The sequence below is a fragment of the Empidonax traillii genome, unplaced genomic scaffold (genome assembly GCF_003031625.1).
Source record: "Empidonax traillii isolate 1590-97213 ecotype Southwest subspecies unplaced genomic scaffold, ASM303162v1 scaffold419:size1009643, whole genome shotgun sequence".
Taxonomy (NCBI): domain Eukaryota; kingdom Metazoa; phylum Chordata; class Aves; order Passeriformes; family Tyrannidae; genus Empidonax; species Empidonax traillii.
Window position 1 is genome coordinate 549,194 of NW_020955612.1, and position 17,863 is coordinate 567,056.

The 17,863-nt window shown below is 43.6% G+C and overlaps 1 protein-coding gene across 14 annotated transcripts in view; it reads left to right on the plus strand.

Annotated features, from left to right (window-relative positions):
* The window catches only part of CEP350 (centrosomal protein 350), a 73,107-nt gene that overhangs the window by 48,965 nt on the left and 6,279 nt on the right, over positions 1 to 17,863 (plus strand). For 13 of the 14 annotated variants that reach the window (XM_027894189.1, XM_027894198.1, XM_027894194.1 and 10 more), the window contains 8 exons: positions 660 to 820; positions 1,369 to 1,508; positions 2,321 to 2,403; positions 3,061 to 5,102; positions 6,096 to 6,497; positions 6,585 to 6,731; positions 7,606 to 7,728; positions 13,988 to 17,299. In XM_027894189.1, the coding sequence (XP_027749990.1) occupies positions 660 to 820; positions 1,369 to 1,508; positions 2,321 to 2,403; positions 3,061 to 5,102; positions 6,096 to 6,497; positions 6,585 to 6,731; positions 7,606 to 7,728; positions 13,988 to 14,152 (3,263 nt within the window). In that variant the 3' untranslated portion in view covers positions 14,153 to 17,299. Of the gene's footprint in view, positions 1 to 659; positions 821 to 1,368; positions 1,509 to 2,320; positions 2,404 to 3,060; positions 5,103 to 6,095; positions 6,498 to 6,584; positions 6,732 to 7,605; positions 7,729 to 13,987; positions 17,300 to 17,863 lie in introns of those variants that run through there. The other variant, XR_003572416.1, reaches the window with a different exon arrangement.

The window sequence follows — 17,863 nt, forward strand, 5'->3', positions numbered from 1 at the left end:
CGGGAAGGCAATCAGGCTGGTGCTGGTTTCACAATAAATCATTCCATTGTAAAGAGACAAATGTTCTGAGCTGAGTAGTAATGAGGTCACTGCCCTGTCAGTCAGATGCACGCGTAGACAAGGTCGTCACAGATGAAAGCATGTGCAGATCTTTCCCTTACGAGTTGATCAAGAAATGCTATAATTACACAGTGGTCACTTACTGTTTGGGAGGAGCTGTTAATTACAGTGGCATCACAAAGTGCTCCTGATTAGCAAGTGAGATTCCATTCTTTTTGGTTTTTTGTTTTTTTTTTTAATTCTTTAAATGGTTAACAACAGTTGTTAATGGAAAAAGAGTACAGTAGTTTGACTGCATTTGCTCGCTGTTGATGATGGAATCCTTCATTATGGGGGTTTGTTATATTCAGAAATGAAGTGGATTAGCAAAATGTCCAGCTGTTCCTGCTAACTGACCAAAACACACCGGTGATTTACTTTCCAGAATACTCAGTAAAGTAATTCGGATTTTTGAGCATATTTTGTATTTATTACTAAATTACTAAATTGTAATTTATTAAGAAATTACTAAAGCATATTACTAAATGTGTGTTTGTTGCTTTGCGTGGAACTGTTTTTTGAGGTGCGAGTTTATAAAGACTGAAACTGAACTTTTTCAGAAACCACCTCTGATCAAAGTGACATCGAAGGACGCATCAGGGCCCTGAAGGATGAGCTACGGAAAAGGAAGTCTGTGGTTTACCAGCTGAAAAAGGAGCAGAAAAAGAGACAAAAGGAGAGATTGAAGGCCCAGGAAGCCAGTTTGATCAAACAACTGGAGGTTAGAAACAGTGAAGTAAAGGATTGATTGTTAGCCTTGGATAAATATCAACAGCTGTCAAAAGACACATTGTTGTGATTGAAATGTGACTGTTATATAGAAACAGAATAATTTGGGTTGGAAGGAACCTTAAAGATCATCTCCTTCCAACAGCCCTGCCACCTTCAACTAGACCAGGTTGCTTAAAGCCCCATCCATCCTGGCCTTGTGGCTATTTAACTGTTTTCAATAATGAACCAGAGCCTTGAGGCAAAAATGCTCTTCCCTTTTAAAATGTCTTTAATGGGTTACTGGCAGTGTTCAGAGGGCTTAAGTATGTTTATTACACAATAGTATCCTAGCTTGGATTAAAGAGTGGCTGATACTCTTGTACCTTGTTTTTGCAAGTATTGAAACTTCTAGGATTTGTAACTGTTGAGCTTTAGAAAGTTAAATGAATTGTTTTACAGAGAAACCAAGTGCATTCTTCATTAATTTAATAGGTTTGGATTGTTGAATTGTAGTTAGGGTGTAGCAGATTAACAGCTGTGATTGTTGTCCATGTGCAGTCGTATGATGAGTTTATCAAGAAGACTGAAGCAGAGCTGAGCCAGGATCTGGAGGCATCACCGACAGCCAAACCTCAGATTAAAACTCTGTCCTCAACTGCTGCTGAAAAACCTAAGATCAAGGCACCACCACTCCACAGGTAACTGGGATTTCTCCTTCTTTTTGAGATTATTCTGGAGTGGTGATGATTGCTGCTTTAGTGCAAGGAAAGCTGGTAACTGCTCTTCCTTAAAGCACCAGATATTGGCAGTATTCTGTTGACCTATTTGCTGCTCTCACCAGACCCAAAACAGATAAGGTCTACTGTCCCTGTAATCATATGCATCTCACTTTTGTCCTGCCCAGCCTTTCAGATCTTACTTGCAAGTTTTTTTTCTGAACAATAGTTTCTGGTTGTGCAAGAATTGTGCCAGATGGTTTGTATGGATTAGAGACCTGAAGGAATTTTTTCACCGTTTTGGTCGCTCGTTATGCCCGTTGCACCGTGTGAGGCAACCAGTCATCTTTGCAACTTAAATCTAGGTTTTAAAAGGCAGAGAATTCACCTGAATTCTGCACTCCCTATTGTATTTTAAATGTTTTGTTTTCTCCAGCAGATGGTGCAATTTTAGTGCATTCAAGTTAAAAAAAAAAAAGAAAGAAACAACCCAATTTATTTTCTTTTTCTCTCTTTTTTTTTTTTTTAATTTTTTTTTTGTCTGGGGAAAAAGACTAAGGTTTGATTAGTCTTTCAAAAAAAAAATGCTTTCCAGGACTTGCCAGACTCTGCTCTCTGCCCCCATTTCTACTTTTTAAGGTCATAGTATGTTGACAAAGCAAACTGCCTCTGTTATCATTGGTGTGGTATTATAATTACAGATGCTCATATTTCCATTTTTATTTAATTAAGAAAAAAACCAACACACTCTGGTGTAACTGTAATTCATGCAATTTGATTTTTTTCAAATTCAGGCCTGAGACAGCTAAAAACTGGAAATCACTGACTGAATCAGAGAGATCCAGAGCATCTTTGGAATCCATTTCAGAACACACAGGTATGTGACTGGAAGAATCCAAACTACAGATGAAGAACTTGAGGACTGACTGTTTTAAAATTCTTTAAGCTTTTCTTTCTTGTCTCAAGAAGAGGTTTTAAGAGAGGATACAGTCTTTATAAAACCATAAGGATCAAGCTGGGTTTTTCACAGTTTTTATTTAGCAGGATTTTATTTTTGCTGTTTCCTGAATATTCAGTCTTTAGCTTGCTCCTGCTGAGGTTTGTATGAAACCATAATTAAGTGACAGCCTTTTTCCTTTCTTTCATTTCCTGTTCCTTTATCACTTGAGGAAAGTAAGGAAACGAAAAATAATGAAGAACTCATGAACAGGGTTTTCTTATGATACTTTTGAATGTTTTGCTGTTTATCATTACCAGTTCATTATCTCCCATTCTAATCCTGGTTGTATTTCTGGCTTGCAAACAAATAACTGAGCCCTTACCTTGGGATACTGGTACAAGGAACAGAATCAGAAGGAGAACATTAGAACCTGGAACTGAATGAAAGTTCCTCATGTTCATAGGGCAGCCAGAAATACATTTGTATCTTTTAGCACAGAAACCTTGATGTTAATTGAGTTACCTATGATGGCAGTTTTCAGTAAAACTGTGGGTTATACGATCTGCTGAAATTCACTTTTTATTTTCCTTCAAGATGCTGTGTCATCGAGGTCTGACAGACCTGTGTCTGTGCACACCAAGGAGGTGGCTGTGACAGATGTTCATGCCGGAGAACCTTCTGGAACAGCTTCCTCAGTTGTAATGATACCAAGGAGTTCCAGAGCAGGGTCTGGGGATTCCTTGCACAGTGTCCCCTCATCAGCTCTTCTGAAAGACGTAAAAAGCAGTAGCAGGGTATCCTCTGAGTCAGTGAACAAGGTGGTAAACAGATCCAATGTTGATGCTGTTGTTAGTCACAAATCTGAGATTACAGAAGATGTGGAGTCCATAAAGTCAGAGGAACATGAGAGTGAAGGTTCTCATAATAAGCCTCTGGAGAGTTCTGATGTCTTGTTGATGTTAGATAAAGAACAGGAGAGCTCACTGAACCTCTGCTCTGAAAACAAACACTCTCAGAAGGAACTGTTTGATTTGGGGGTGGAAAGTCTTCACGCTACAGAAGAAATCCTAGAACAGAGACCGGCGGATAAAGAGGCTGTAAGTGGCCCAAGTTCTAACAAGCTCAGCAAATCTGCAGAGGAAAAAGGTGATCTGCCTTCAGAGCAGCTTTTTAGTCAAAAAGAGCCATTGTACCTTGATGACTTTGAAGGATCCTCCTCCAGAAAACAAGCATCAGCTGAAGAAACACCTCCTGGGGAGCGTTACCAAGACGACTTTCAGGGATCCATTCTCTCCGCGAACGCGGAGTCGCTGAGGGAGCGGTCTCAGCACACACAGGCCAGCAGGAGCAGATCCACCAGCCTGGGCAGCGATGGTGAGATCAGCGAGTGCCTCAGTGACAGGTCTCTCTCTGGCAGCATGCACTCAGAGAGGCTGCTGGAACTCAGGTCCCCAACGGAACTCATGAAAAACACCGAGCGCAGAGATGTGGAGTCAGAACAGTCTCCGACCGGGTCACCCCTCTGGGCCCCTGTCGCAATCACAGAAGAAACAGATAGTTTGTCAAATTTCAACATTGGTGACAGAGTACTCGTGAGTAAAGTCCAGCCTGGAACACTGCGATTCAAAGGGCTGACTAAATTTGCCAAAGGGTTTTGGGCTGGCGTGGAGTTGGATAAACCCGAAGGGAACAATAACGGCACTTACGATGGTGTTAAATACTTTGATTGCAAAGAGAAACATGGTATCTTTGCTCCTCCTCAGAAAATCTCTCACATTACAGAAAGTGTCGATAGCCAGTTAGACACAAGTAAGGATGAAGACTCATTCTTTGATGACAGACTGGAGAAGCAACACAAAGCTGAGCAGAAAGACAGAGGAATTCCCAAACCTGGCAAAGAGGATGAAAACCAGAGCAGAAATGCAACAGAGAACTATTCCCAGGATAAAGCTCCTGCAGACAGAGCTGTCTCAGAAGCTTCAGCTGAGGAAAGGGTTGATGAGCAGTTGCCATCTAAAGCAAATAGCATAAAGGAGATTTCTGCAGCTACTGGTTCATTTGCCCAAGAACAGTCAGTGGTGGATTATCTGAAGGATGCTGTTAAGGAGGAGGCCACACACACTCCTCTTGTTTCTAGTCTTGAGGATGAGATTTCCTCTGTTCAGGTGGATGACATCTCAGATTTCCTTTCTGAAAAACTGGAGAGGCAGAAGACACTGGGAGAAGAATGTGCTGAAAAGTTAGATGATCTCTCTCCTGGTGTCGTGGAGAAGTCTGCAACTCCACTTTTGGATTTGCTGACAAAAGAAAAGAACCAGTTAGAAGCACAGCTCAAACTGCCACTCAGAGAGGAAGAAAAGTCAAAGGACCAACTGGAAAAGGTCAGTTTGCTGACAGACAGTCTACTTAGAGATTTTGTGAAAGACACAGTCAATCAGCTACAGCAAATAAAGAAGGTCAGGAATGAGAAAATCCAGCTCAGCAACCAGGAGCTCTGTGATGTGAAGGAGGAATCCAGTAGCCCATCCCAGCAGGTTGAAAAGCAGATTCCAGATGGACTGAATAACTTCTTCCTAAGTTCTGATTTGGAAGATGACAGAGAAGAACTTTCCTCTCCAGACATGTGTCCCAGACCGGTGAGTAACAGACACCTTGCACTGATTTTAAGAGCTGGTTGTTCCTTTGACTGGTGGTGATTGAATCTGAGGAATGTTGTGTGGTACCAGTTTTTCTGCCAAGTTCTGCTGGGTGATGTGGAGATTCCCTGTGTGTAGGTGTCTTACAAATTCCCGTGTATCCCAGTGCATGGCTTGTTTTGGTAGCCACACAGGCTGAAAGACACAGTTTGGCACGTGAAAGTGAAAAATACTTCCTGTAAGTTGCATTCTGCTTCCACATTCAATTTGTCTTAAATCTTTACCCTCAGTTTTTATTCTAAAAATGGCAAAATAGACCCTAAACTTACTTCTGTCTGTTCTTGATATGAAATAGTCATCCTCAAACATAATTAACTGCTGTTGAGGTCATTTAGGTGTCAGCCTGCCCTATCCACTGAACTAATATATGATGAGTAGTGGAAGTTCAGGCTTCCCCAGAATAACCATTAACGATACAGATACAGGACTTGTCCTTTCTGCTGGAGCTCCCAGCAAACTTGTCTGCTTTGCCAAGGATCTCAACACTTGATCACCATTGAAAGCTTCAGCCTATTTCACCAGTGTGGGCACTGCTTGGCCACTGAAACAGCCAGCACCTCCTAAAAGATTTTATGCTGTTGATTTAGATCTGAGACTGCTGGTAAGTGAAATGAAAAGTTGTATGCCCCATTATCAGTCTTTAAACCACTCAGTCTTTCTTAAAGAGGTAAACATTAGGACAGACAGTGAGCATGATGCTCAGCCTTTTAAAAAAGCTCTGTAGGAACCCTCTGAAAGCATTCATCAGGAGTGGGAGGAACCCCAGGTATTTGAATTAAAACATTCCCGCTTTTACTGCGAGCTATTTCTTAATTTGCCTGAATATTTGTGCATGTAATGCCACCTACATCAGTAAAGCATTTAAAAACATAAGCTGAGTTAGACAATGGTGAGACACCCTTTCATATTTATTCCGTGGCTCTTAATTCACAGGAGAGCCCAGTGTTCGGTGCCAGTGGTCAGGAGGAGCTTGCCAAGAGACTGGCAGAGCTGGAGCTCAGCCGTGAGTTCCTGAGTGTGCTGGGAGATGATCAGGACTGGTTTGATGAGGACTATGGCCTGAGTTCCCGTAAGCTCCAGCAGAAGGAAGCCGAGGAGCCGCCAGCGCTGCCCCAGGTGGAACTGCAGAAGGTGCCGACAAAGCCGTGTGAGGAGCCCCTGGCAGTCCCTCACACTGCAGTGGAGGTGGAAGGGATGGTCCATGCAGCAGCTGAGGAACTCTGGAAGCTCAAGGAGCTGGGCCACGATCTTCAAAGCTGCAGCCTTCGTACAGACCTTAGCGGTGCCCTCCAGGAGCAGGACACGGACACGATAAACAAGCAGGTTTATAAAAAGGTACAGCCTTCGGGCGTCTTGGTCTTGCCCTTTGAATGTTTACCGTGGACAAGGCAAGCCATAACTTTCACTTCTTTCTTTGTTAAGGTGGTATTTGATCTAACAAGGGAGATCTTTGGGGAAATCTTTGCTGAGGATCCCAATCTAAATCAGCCTATTTGGATGAAACCGTGCAGGATCGCATCTGCGTACTTTCGCCGAGTCAAAGATCCAAATGACCTGGATGAAATCAAGGTAGGAGGAAATCTTTGCTGTGCACGGACAGTGATGTGAAAAACGTTGTGCTAGCACTTACCTGAAGTGTTAGATCATAACAGAAGAATCCAGCAGGAGATGCATTTAGAAAAGAAAGGGGATTGCAAACCTGAAAGGGTATTTGTCAAAATGGTCCTTTTTTTACTCAACAGATTTGCATTCCTGTCCTTTTGGCTGTTATTGGTTGCTTTTAAACCTTAGTCCTCTGTGTAGGACTGCCAGGATGACCTTGATCTTATAAAATTGGTGTGCTGACAGGCTGCTGCTTTAGCAGATTTCCATGGAACTCTGGCTAAATTGGAATGGATCCAGTGGTAGGGTTGGGCCAAATGGGATGAGATGGAGTTTTCACTGACACACACACACACCTGTGCCAGCCTCGCTGAGGACAGCAGGAGTTGCCCAGAGGGACCCAAAACCTGAGTACTGAGGGCACTACTGCATTTAGCAAACCAGAGAAGTTCTCCTGGTAATGGTAATGCTTAAGAAAGGACAAAACCCCAAAAAGCTAAAGCCTGACAGAATCTAGGTTAAATTTTTAGGGCTGGACATTTGGAAAAAAAACTTGTCTCCCTGAAAGCACTCAAGTGAGAACCTTCCATGTGGCTCATCAGGACACAAATGAAGACTTCCACCTGTACTGTTTCTGCCCTCAGCTTCTGAGTTTAATAATTGTCCTGCCTGTGTAATGCTGCAGAGACTTCCAGTGAAACTTTGATGCATGCACTGTGTCTCTGAGCTGAACAGAAAGGTGTTCTCCGTTTTATAAAGTGACCTTTGAGGGGAGGTTCTTTGTGCATACCTTTCATTTCTTAGCTCAGGTGTGATAAATCTCACCTTTACTGTTCTGTAGAGCTTCATTGCAGCTGAAGTGCTCAAGTTGTTCAGCCTGAGGAAGGAGCCTAATCACAAAACAGACTGGCAGAAGATGATGAAATTTGGGCGGAAGAAACGCGACCGAGTGGATCATATACTGGTAAGTGGATGAAAACAGGCTATCATGTCAGGTGCTTCCACCAGGCTGGACTGTGGCATGAGTGTATTTTCAGTATTCAGTCATGCTGTTTAAAGGATACAAAGCGTGCATGAGGTATTACAGAAGGTGGGTCCTGTGCCAGGGAGGTGACTTGAGTGAACTCTGCCTACTGATTTGACTGGAGTATAAATTTGCTCACTCATAAAAGTTAAAAGCATGAATTTACCGAGGGAAACACTGAGATATTTGACTGAAAGGAGACTAAACTTTTTCTTTACAAAGAGAATATGTTTTTTTTTCTTTTACTTCAATTTAAAATACTTTTATTTTGAAGTAATATTGTTTAATTGGAGACAGTGGTACAAAGAACTTAATTGAACTAGTGGATGCAGCTGCCACTGGGGCAGAGACAGTTCAGTGTTAAAACTGCCTAGGATGGAGCATGTCTGGCTGTGTACTAGTTTTTGAAAGTTACTTGTTGGGTTGTATTGTAGGATGATTAACGTCTTTATTGGCTATAATGATAGTGAAGGTTCTGCTTGGGAATATGAGTCGTCATTAACTCTGTGCTTCACTTAATTGTACCTGAAATTGATTCCACAAGTAACTTGGAGTCATGGGTCGTGTGGTCTTTTAATTGGCCATCACTGGGAGGTTTCCAACACAAGGTTTTTCCCAGGGGGTTTAATTGTATGTAAATAGAATTCTTATGTGTAGGTCCCAGTACGTCCTGATACACTTGATTCTAGGATATGGAGGTTGTGAAAGTGTGCACGGAAAGATCTATGTTTAGATGCCCAGGAGACCTAATAATAGAGCTACTGTGCTTGTATACTACATACCTAATTCCTTTGCAACACACTGAGAAAGATTCCTGACTGGAAAAGTTTTTTCTGGTTGAAGGCATCCAAAGTGCTTCAGGTGAAATAAGTTTGAAGTTCAGGATCCAGTCTCTGATTTAGATGCAGACCCAGACATCAAAGATTAATGGAGCTCTGACAAGTTTGACTTCTAATGAATGATGTGCTTAATTTTATTTTGTTCTCCCAAGAATATGGTAATGAAATTTTAGCTGAAGACTGGGAATAACTCTGTGAAGGTTGCAGAATGCCATGCTTTAGGAAATGAGGCAGTCTCAGTGGCATTGCTGACAAATTTATACTGTAATGTGAGACACTACCAAAGAAACTTCTAACTGAAAACCTAAGGAAAGAAATAGTGTTTAATTTCCCTTGCCTTTTTCTATTAAAAGTCTCTATAAAGCATGGACAGCTTTCTCTGTCTCCTAATCAGCCCCCAACTTGTACTTAAGGTCGTGAGTTCTGTGTTAACACAAATCCAAAGCCAGAAGTGGATATACAGGTCAGTGCAAGACCTGTTACCTATCCTCTAGTAACTCACAGTGTAGCCCTAAACCAAGAGGTCAGTTTTGGAGTTTTCCAAAATCCTGAAAGGGAAACTGAGACTTTTTTTTGTAGGTTTAGGTGCTGTCGAAGCTTCTTTAGTAATCACAATTGAAAATGTTTTATTCAAGTTTTTCTGGGTATTTAGGCCAGCACACACCTCCTGCAGTGTGCAGGGGATGTCATATGAGTACAGACATGAGCTGATTGATTCTCCACATTACTTTGCTGCTTGTAAAGACAATGACTGTTAAAACAAAACGTGATCTTTTTAAAGCAGAAATTAACATTCTTATGCTTCTGTTATTTGCATTTAAACTTTGAGCACAGTTTCTTCCCAGTTTCACTTCCCCTCTAAGTAAAATTAACCTTAAAATGAAAACATCCCTTGACAATTTTCTGTGGAGGCAACCTGGATATTTTAGTGACTTTGAGAGGATTAAACACACTGACTGTCCACTATTGCCTGACCCAGGAGCTAGGCATGACTTTTATTTCTTCTTTAGGCACAGAAACAAATGGCCAGGCTATTTTATCCAACTTACTGTCTGCCTGATTATCCCTGGGTGTGTCCTTTTGGGTTTATCTTACCAAACCCAACTCCCAGTGCAAGGTTCAGCCTTGTGGGGAAGGGGCGTGCTGGGACCTGTGGGTGACCACAGTCAGCTGTCACACCTGCTGGGAACTAAGGGGGAACAGGATGTCCTTTGTATCCTTGCTCTGCCTTTAGCTTTGCTGCTTCCTCCAATCTCTGCATCTTTGGTTGCATTTTCACTTTTGTCTGCACTTTGTCTGCATGCAGCCGTGCTTTAGTGCCAGTGACAGAAAAACCCAACATTTTCCTCTTGTCCTTTTCGCAGCACCTTTGATCAGTCAGCTCTGTCTTCAGAAAGCATTTGCGTTGGAATGCCTTCAGGGACCTCTCTGATCTGCTGGGTAGTTGCTCCAGTTCCTCACATTTACTGCAAATCTTGGCTTTCAGTAAACAAATACGGGACGTTCACATTTATGAAAAACTACTTTGTTTAAAATCAAGTGAAGGGGATGTCCAGGTGTTTGCTTTCCTCCTCTTGTGTCCCTTCATGTTGCTCCTTTATCACGTGTGTGCTCTCTGTGCTGTGTGGAGAATGTTAAATATACACACAGGCTGAGGTGCTGCATTTCTGTACATCAGGGCTGCCTGCACCTTCCAAAATGCGTTTATAAACTACAGCAAAGCCCCTCAGATTTCCTTATTTAAGCTCAGGTACCAACAACAGGTTGTTTCCACTCCTTTTCTTCCCCCCGCTTGGGTCTTCAGCCAAAAACTCCCTGTGCTGATCTATTTTTGTGGAGCTAAAACAAACTCTGGCATTGCTTTCCCTGCCAGCCCCCCTTCCCTTTTATCTGGAACTTGGGAAGGCACAGCTCACGCAATGCTGCCAAATCCGTGTGTTTAGTTTTCACACCTGAGGAGCTGCCAACAGAGTGCTGAGAAGTGCTTGATCTTCTGACCTGTTGACTTAAGACCCAGAACGTTTCTTTCCGTGCAGAAACTCTGCAGCAGAGCAGGGCTGTTCCTTCCAAGCTGGCTTACTCGGAAATCCCACTTCTGCAGCACCCCAGCTCTAAATCCAGGGGGAGTGCACAGTAAGAAGAGTCTCAAAGCCTCCCTGTGTGCTCAGTTGTGTGTTTTTAAAATTTTCAGGCACACTGAGAACTGTGAGAATGCACCTGCCTGCCTTCCTGCTGCTGGCATTCTTACAAGGCTCTAGTTTATATCTGGGTTTTTATTCTTTTCAGTCTTCCAAATGGTGTAATGATTCCTTAAATGTCATTTATTTTGGAGATATTCATGGTTTTGAACACAAACCTCCAGAAAACAAAACGTGCCAACTCACTCTCCCAAGTCCCTTCTGATTGTGATACTTTAAGTGGGGGTTTTTTGGGTGCTGTGACATTTCTCAGATGGCCAGCAGGATCGTATGACCGTGTTATCTCCTGATTTTTATTTTCCACGTATACCTCCTTCTTTCATTCTGGTTTAAAACAAAAAGTGTGCATACAAAAGAAAGACCACAGGGGAAAAAAAAAAAAAAAAACAAAGCCACAGAGCCTTCTGCATTGCATCACTGTTCATCCTTTCTTGTAGGATGGAATTCAGTTTGATTCAAACTGTAGTTCTCCTGACTTTGCCCAAACGCAGTGTCTCTCTGGTGTTCAGATCTTACTCCCTGGTGCAGTTTTACTTCTGTCATGACAGTGTGCAGGAACTTCAGTGCTGGGCATGTGCTTGAACACAAGGCAGAGCCCATTTCCATGGAAGACATGATAGTTGTCAAACATTAAGCAAACTGTCTCAAATGGATCAAACTTTTCCCAGACAAAGGAGTCGCAACTGCCCTGGCTCAGATGGCTGCGGGCAGTGCTGCAAAGCGGCGTGGCAGTGTCCACACGTGTTCTGAATACACTATAAACAAGACTTGCCTGCAGCTCTGAATTGCACATTCTCTCAGTTTTCCAGAAGTATGCTCGAGGAAATCCTCCTAATGCCAAAGGAAATTGTGCACTGTGCCTCTGAGAGAGAGGGGGATGACAGAGGCAAGAGAAAATTAATCATGATACTGTTTTTCTGTCTTCATCATTCTCCTGCTATGAAACATCCAGCCTTTCTCTGCCTGGATCAAGTACCTCCTCTGGGTCTTGGCTTCACTTTTTAGCAGTGAGGTGGCTGCTGGCCTGGGAGGGTCAGGCAGAACATCCCATCAGTCAGAACTGTGCAGCTGCTCCCAGTTTACCAGCCTTGGACGTCATCGGTCAAAGTCCCTGGGCGTCGCCCAGCATTTGTCTCCACCCACCTCCTTCATCTTCGGGATCTTCCCCCGTTTCCAGGATCTTTCCTGCAGCAAGGATCTTCACCTTTTCACTTTGGGCCCCCTGGTTTCTTTCCCAAACCATTTCTGCTTTTAGGGAACCATTCTTTCTGGCACCACCTCTTCTTTTCGTGACCCCTCTCCTCTTGCTTTTCCTTATCTGAATAGTGTGTGGTGCAGACACACCACAAACGATCAGTCTGCAAATTTCTCTTTCTGTCTTACGCCTCTTTATTGATGGGAGGATCTGGGACATGCTGCTCTTGTTTATTTTATCAAAATTTACAACGAGCACATACAGGTTGCAGGCAGCACATTTCTGTGGGAGAGTTCAGGAGTCTTTCAGACATTCACAAACCCTCACCCAATTATCTGCCGCTCGTTAGCCTACCGTTTACATTATTTTTTCACCTGCAACACTCATTGAAAGTTTGATTGCCAATAATGTTGCTTCTTCCTTATTAGTAAGAAGCCTAATGAAGCCATTAATGCCTTGTCTTTGACAGCTGTGTGGGACAAAGGCGCTGGCTGTGCTGGCACAGATTTGTAAGCAGGTAGCGTGACTCTTCTAAAGCTGCATGCAGGAAATCCCTGCCCCTCTCCCCCAAGCTCTTAAGAGAGGAAAGGAGCTGTCACACTGACATCCCATTTATAACTGAGGCCTCCTGAATGGCTGCAAGCCCTGCAGCAGTGCCTGTTCCCCGGGGTTCCCATAGCAGCCTGTTCCTGGGCTTCCCACCATGCTTGGGGTATTGAATCATCATTATGCTACAGCAGCTGTCAGCTTCAAACCAGACCAGTTTCTGGGAGGTTTGGCTTCAGGCAGAACACGAGAGGGTGTTTGGGCTGTAGTTCATGTCCTCTCTTTCAAAAACAACACTATTACATATTGATCCTGGATTAGTGGATTTTTCAGATTTTTAACTTTCTTTAAGATTTTTAACCTTGGTTTGGCAATGTTTAGGTGTCTGCCCCACTCATACCATGTAAATGTATTTTGAGTTCAGAGTGTAAGATTTATGGCCAGAGGAGCTTTCTGCTGAAGCTGAGCAGAGAAAGAGCTTTCAACAGTTTTTTTTTTTTTTTGTCATTTTAAATGCAAGTGACCTCTGCATCCATTCCTTCTTTTCTAAAAAGTTTGAGCTTTGTTAGGGTGTCTCTGCAATACTGAAACAGTCACTAAGACAAATTTTTTTAGTAAGTATAATTGGAGATGTCCAGTTTTGGAGACTTTTGATAAGATTTGATTTGCTGAATGCAATTAAATATTTCAGTCTGGTACTAAACCACCTATTTGTCAGTGACCAGTAAAAGAGGGTTTTCCCTGTCAACTATTTAGGAATAGAAGAAAATAAGTATTCTTTGAATGTAATGGTTCAAAATTCCATTTGTGATAATGCTGTCAAATCCAATGAAGCATGGAATATTCTGTGCCAATCCAACAGAGCATGGCGTGTTCTGTGCAAACGAGTTGTAATGCTGTCTTAAAACATATGCCAGCACGTTTTCTTCCTGTACAGAAGAATTGGAGAAGTTAGTTGTTTCCTTAAAGTTCCTTAAGCTGAACTGCAGTAAAGTCTTGTCTTTTTCTCCTTCAAGGCCTTTGCATCATTTCTTAGTGGTTTAAGCCTCATCGAATCAGCTTCTTGCAAATGAAATAAAATAAAATAAAATATTTAGGGACTTTTTTTAACAGAGCTTCTGCTGCTGGCCAAGAATATCCCATTATCTGAGTTCTTTCAAGTGAATAACTTGTGTGGGAATATGAAATCCTTTAAAATGGATGCCACAGTGAAAGGTAGAAAAGTTTCATGCAGTGAAATAGCCTGGTTCACACGGAGCTGCGTTCGTTTTGCTATTCCCAGCGTTTCCTGTAATCTCTTACAAAGACAGATATGTTGTTGGCAGATACACGCTGTTTTGGACTCTTTCTGGAACTTTGCAGGGGATATTATCCTAGAGCAACAGAGTTGTAATGTTTCTCTTGCCTTTCTACCCTCCAAGGTGCAGGAGCTCCACGAGGAGGAAGCGCAGTGGGTGAACTACGACGAGGATGAGCTGTGTGTAAAGATGCAGTTGGCAGACGGGATCTTCGAGGCCTTAATCAGAGACACTGTTGATGTGCTGAACCAGATAAACGAGAAACAGCGGAGGCTGCTGCTTGTCTGACAGTGCTGAAGAGAGCTCAGAGCTGCAGGACCACGGAGTCAGAGCCTCCCTGGCCCCTGGTCTGCTCTACCCCCTGCTTGTGCTGCAGCTGGACTTCCACGCACGGGGTCTCCAGGCAGTTGAGATGCAATGAAAGGAACCTGAACTTGCATCCGCTGCCACTGGAGACCTCACACCAGATTTATTGTTTGGAATGAGCTGATCCCTCACTCGAGGCTGCTTTGTGGAGTGCTCAAGACTGTTTGTGTGCCAATGCATTTACAGCACAGAACTGTCAGCAGCTGTCTGGGGCCTCAGCCTGGGGCTTTGACACGTTTGGCTTGTTCCCTGAAAGGGTTGGGTTGAGTTGGGATATTGGCTGTTTTGCTGGAATGGCTGTCAGCCATCAGTACTCAACTTGTCTTTAGAAATGTGAGTAATTTGGAGAAGCAACAGTTTGGTCAGGTTTTTTTGGTCTCCTGAACGGAGACTTACCGTACTGAGCAGTGTTATAACCTTAACACCTCTTCTCCTGCAGCCCTAACAATGTGCATCAGTTCCTTCTGCTCCAGAGCCCATTTAATTCGCTTCTCTGTGAAGCTGGTTTTCATCTTTCTTCTGTGATGTGGTACCAAGCATGGTGTCAGCCCAGTCCAGGGAAATTAGATGATGTTGCTTCCTGCATACGAGTACAGAGTTCTTGCTGCTTTGCCGACGTAACTTGCTTCAGTCCCGAGGCGGAGCAAGATGACGGCTGCCTAATGTCGAGTGTGAAACTTGAGCCCGTGGACAACTTTCCTCCTACCGTGTAGCACTTCTCTTCCTGGAGCACCAGCTGCTCCCAGATAATGGATACTCAGGATTTTCTCAGGCACGTGACATGCAGGAGTGGAAAATGTTTCCTCACAAAAAATTTGGCCTTCAATCCCTCAGCTTCCTCCCTCACTGTCACCTAATAAGTCGGAGAAGCTGTTACTTGAACAATTTAGAGAACAGAGAGTATTCACCAAAGAAAGCGGTGTCTGGTGCTTGATTGTCTGCATGTTTTGTGCCTGTGGGTTTTTTTATTTATTTTCAGATAATTTATTAAGTGGGTTATAGGAGAGTGTCCTGTGCAGTTGGCTGTACTGTCTTGTGTTTTGGGACAGACGAACTTGAGAGAGCATCTGGTTTGGAAACTTCCAAAGTCCCGTATTCTTCGCACAAAACCTCCAGTTTCTCGAGGCAGATCCGAGGGGGGTGAAGGCAAGAAGAACCAAACCTCAGTGACCAAGGACTAGGAGCGGAGCTTCGCCGCACCTGGCTCGGAGACGATGGAGGGTTGAGGGCACTGAGCTGAAAAATGATGTGAAAATTCCCAGCTCCATCTGTTTCCTTCCTTTCCCAGAACTTCTGCACCATGGGCAGCTGTTACATGGTTGGTTTGGTGCTGGATTCAACTACAGTGTCCTTCTGCTGAGTGCTTGTTCCTAACCTGTTCCTCCCATCCTTGTGTTTTCCTCGGAGGAACACGGAAAATCTGGGGTCGAACTCTGATGCCTTAATAGTGGATGTCCCTGTTTGCTAACCTGGGACAAGACCCAGAGGAAAGTCGGATTCTCCAGACATCCTGGAGTGCAGAAAGACATTGAAGCCTCAGAGGTGCCCCAGAGATGCTGTGGCCCACAACAGACGTGGCGGGGAGATCTCAACCGTTTTGTTCACCGGCTTGGTCCTTGGGCTTCCCACTGTGCACACCTCTGCTACTGCTCCAGTTTGGTTTCTCTTTTCCACCTTTTTTTTTTTTTTTTTTGGTTGGGTTGTTCAGTGTTTGGGGGTTTTTTTTTTTTGAAAGCTATCATTGGAATATTTGCATTTTGCACAATGACACACAGCTGGTAATTCTTCAGGGACAGCACTGGGAAATGATGGATTTGCCAGAGGTCCACGCAGATTCTCAGGTGTAGTGTTGCCAGCACCTCACTTGTGAGTTAATGGGGAGCCATATCCGTGGGAGCTTAGTGAGTGGAAGGAGAAGGAGGAGGTAGTGGTGGATAGGGACAAATCCAACGGTCATATGCATGTCTGTCCCGCACTGGTGGCCCTTCTGGCTGGCTGCAAGTCTTGGTGGAGCATTGCTCAGCTTTTTTTCTTAAGTGATTCATTTGTCCATGTAAAATGTCATGATGCTGAACCAGGAAGCTCTTAAAACAGAAGCAAACTAAAGCTGCTAGATTTAACCAGCATGGTGTCACTGATTGGGTCACCACCTCAGATTCCCTTTCCTGGGTGTATCTTTTCAGTAGCAAGGATTGCTATTTTTATAGGTAGCAATTAAGGAAAGAGGGCAGAAACCTGTAGTGTAGGTTTGTACCTGGAGCATCAGGTTAGGTTCTGTTCTGTAGATACCATGGTCAGGGTTGAGAAGGTTGCCCTGCTTGCCCAAGGCTTTTTTGCCGTTCTGAGGGATTTGTGGGGTGTTTCTGCTCTGTCCAGCAGCAGGGAGGAGGTTGTTCAGTTGGGCCTGACAAGGTATGACCATCTGTTGGAGATGATATCCCTGTTTATACTGGTATAAACTGCTGGCTTTAGAACAGACGCAGTATCTGTTTTTACAGCTGTTTGGACAGAAGGAAGCTGTGTTTAACTGATGGCTTTATTCCTTTGCAGACATCACCGTTTATTTTTGGTAGTAATCCTTGCTAGGAGCAACCCTAAAAAGACTTGAACGTACGTGAATTACCTTCTCAGTACCTCAAGAGTGTTGAGTTGCTTTGAGTTGAGTGTATGTTCAAAACCTCGAGTGGGTTGAGTACTCGTGGGCTGATCATTGCAGTGGTTGGGCTGGTAACGAGGAGATGTGGGGAAGCCTGGGGGTCCCACAAACAGGCTGAACTCTCTACTCTCTCCCCAACTTTCCCTTTGTAAGAACAAGATGATATGTCTGGGTCTGGTTATCTCAGCGCAACCACGTTAGAAGATTCGAGGCTTGAGACATTTTGCTGAGACCCACGAGCTGTTCAAGGGCAGTGGCTGCCATCACTGGGGAGATGCTGCTCCGTTTTTGGGAAGGATCCCAGAGCCAGGTGGGAAAAGCCCAGGCTTGTGAGGACACGGAGCACGAGTACCTCTCTCACAGCAGGACGCTCCGTCAGCCGAGCTGTGGGATATCGGTACTTCTGCCTTTCAGAAAAGGCTCGTTGCTCATAAGGTGGAATGAGGGATTGAAAAATCCCATCTTGTTCCCTTTCCTTTCTTGAAAAAGTGGCCTTAGCTTTTTGCAATACTTGAATAAGTGTGTACCTGCAGAAGACCTTCAGTAGCACAGCGATAGAGATCTTTTAAGTGACTATTCTGCAAGGAACTGTGCGCAGTTCCCACTTTCATATCCCTTTGCTACCTTCAGAATATTAGGAAAATACAGTACTTTTCAGCAGAGAAACAGCTGGATCTTTATAAGGTATTTAGTGCATCTGAAGTGTTTACAAACCAACTAAAATGGAGAAAAGCAAACTATCAAACTTATTTGTAATTTAAGCGTTAAATGCAAGATTATATACAGATGAAAGAGGAATACTGTAATTAACCTGCATTTACTAGGTTTTTTTTTTTTTCCCTTGACTTTGCAGAGCCTTTTGATACACATTTGCAAAGCCGCCTTTCGGGAGGCTCCGTCTCCCCGTGTACTGTGTTGTGGAGATGCTGAAAAGAAACCTGTTTACTGTGTCTGTGTAAATAACCTGGTAACTTGGG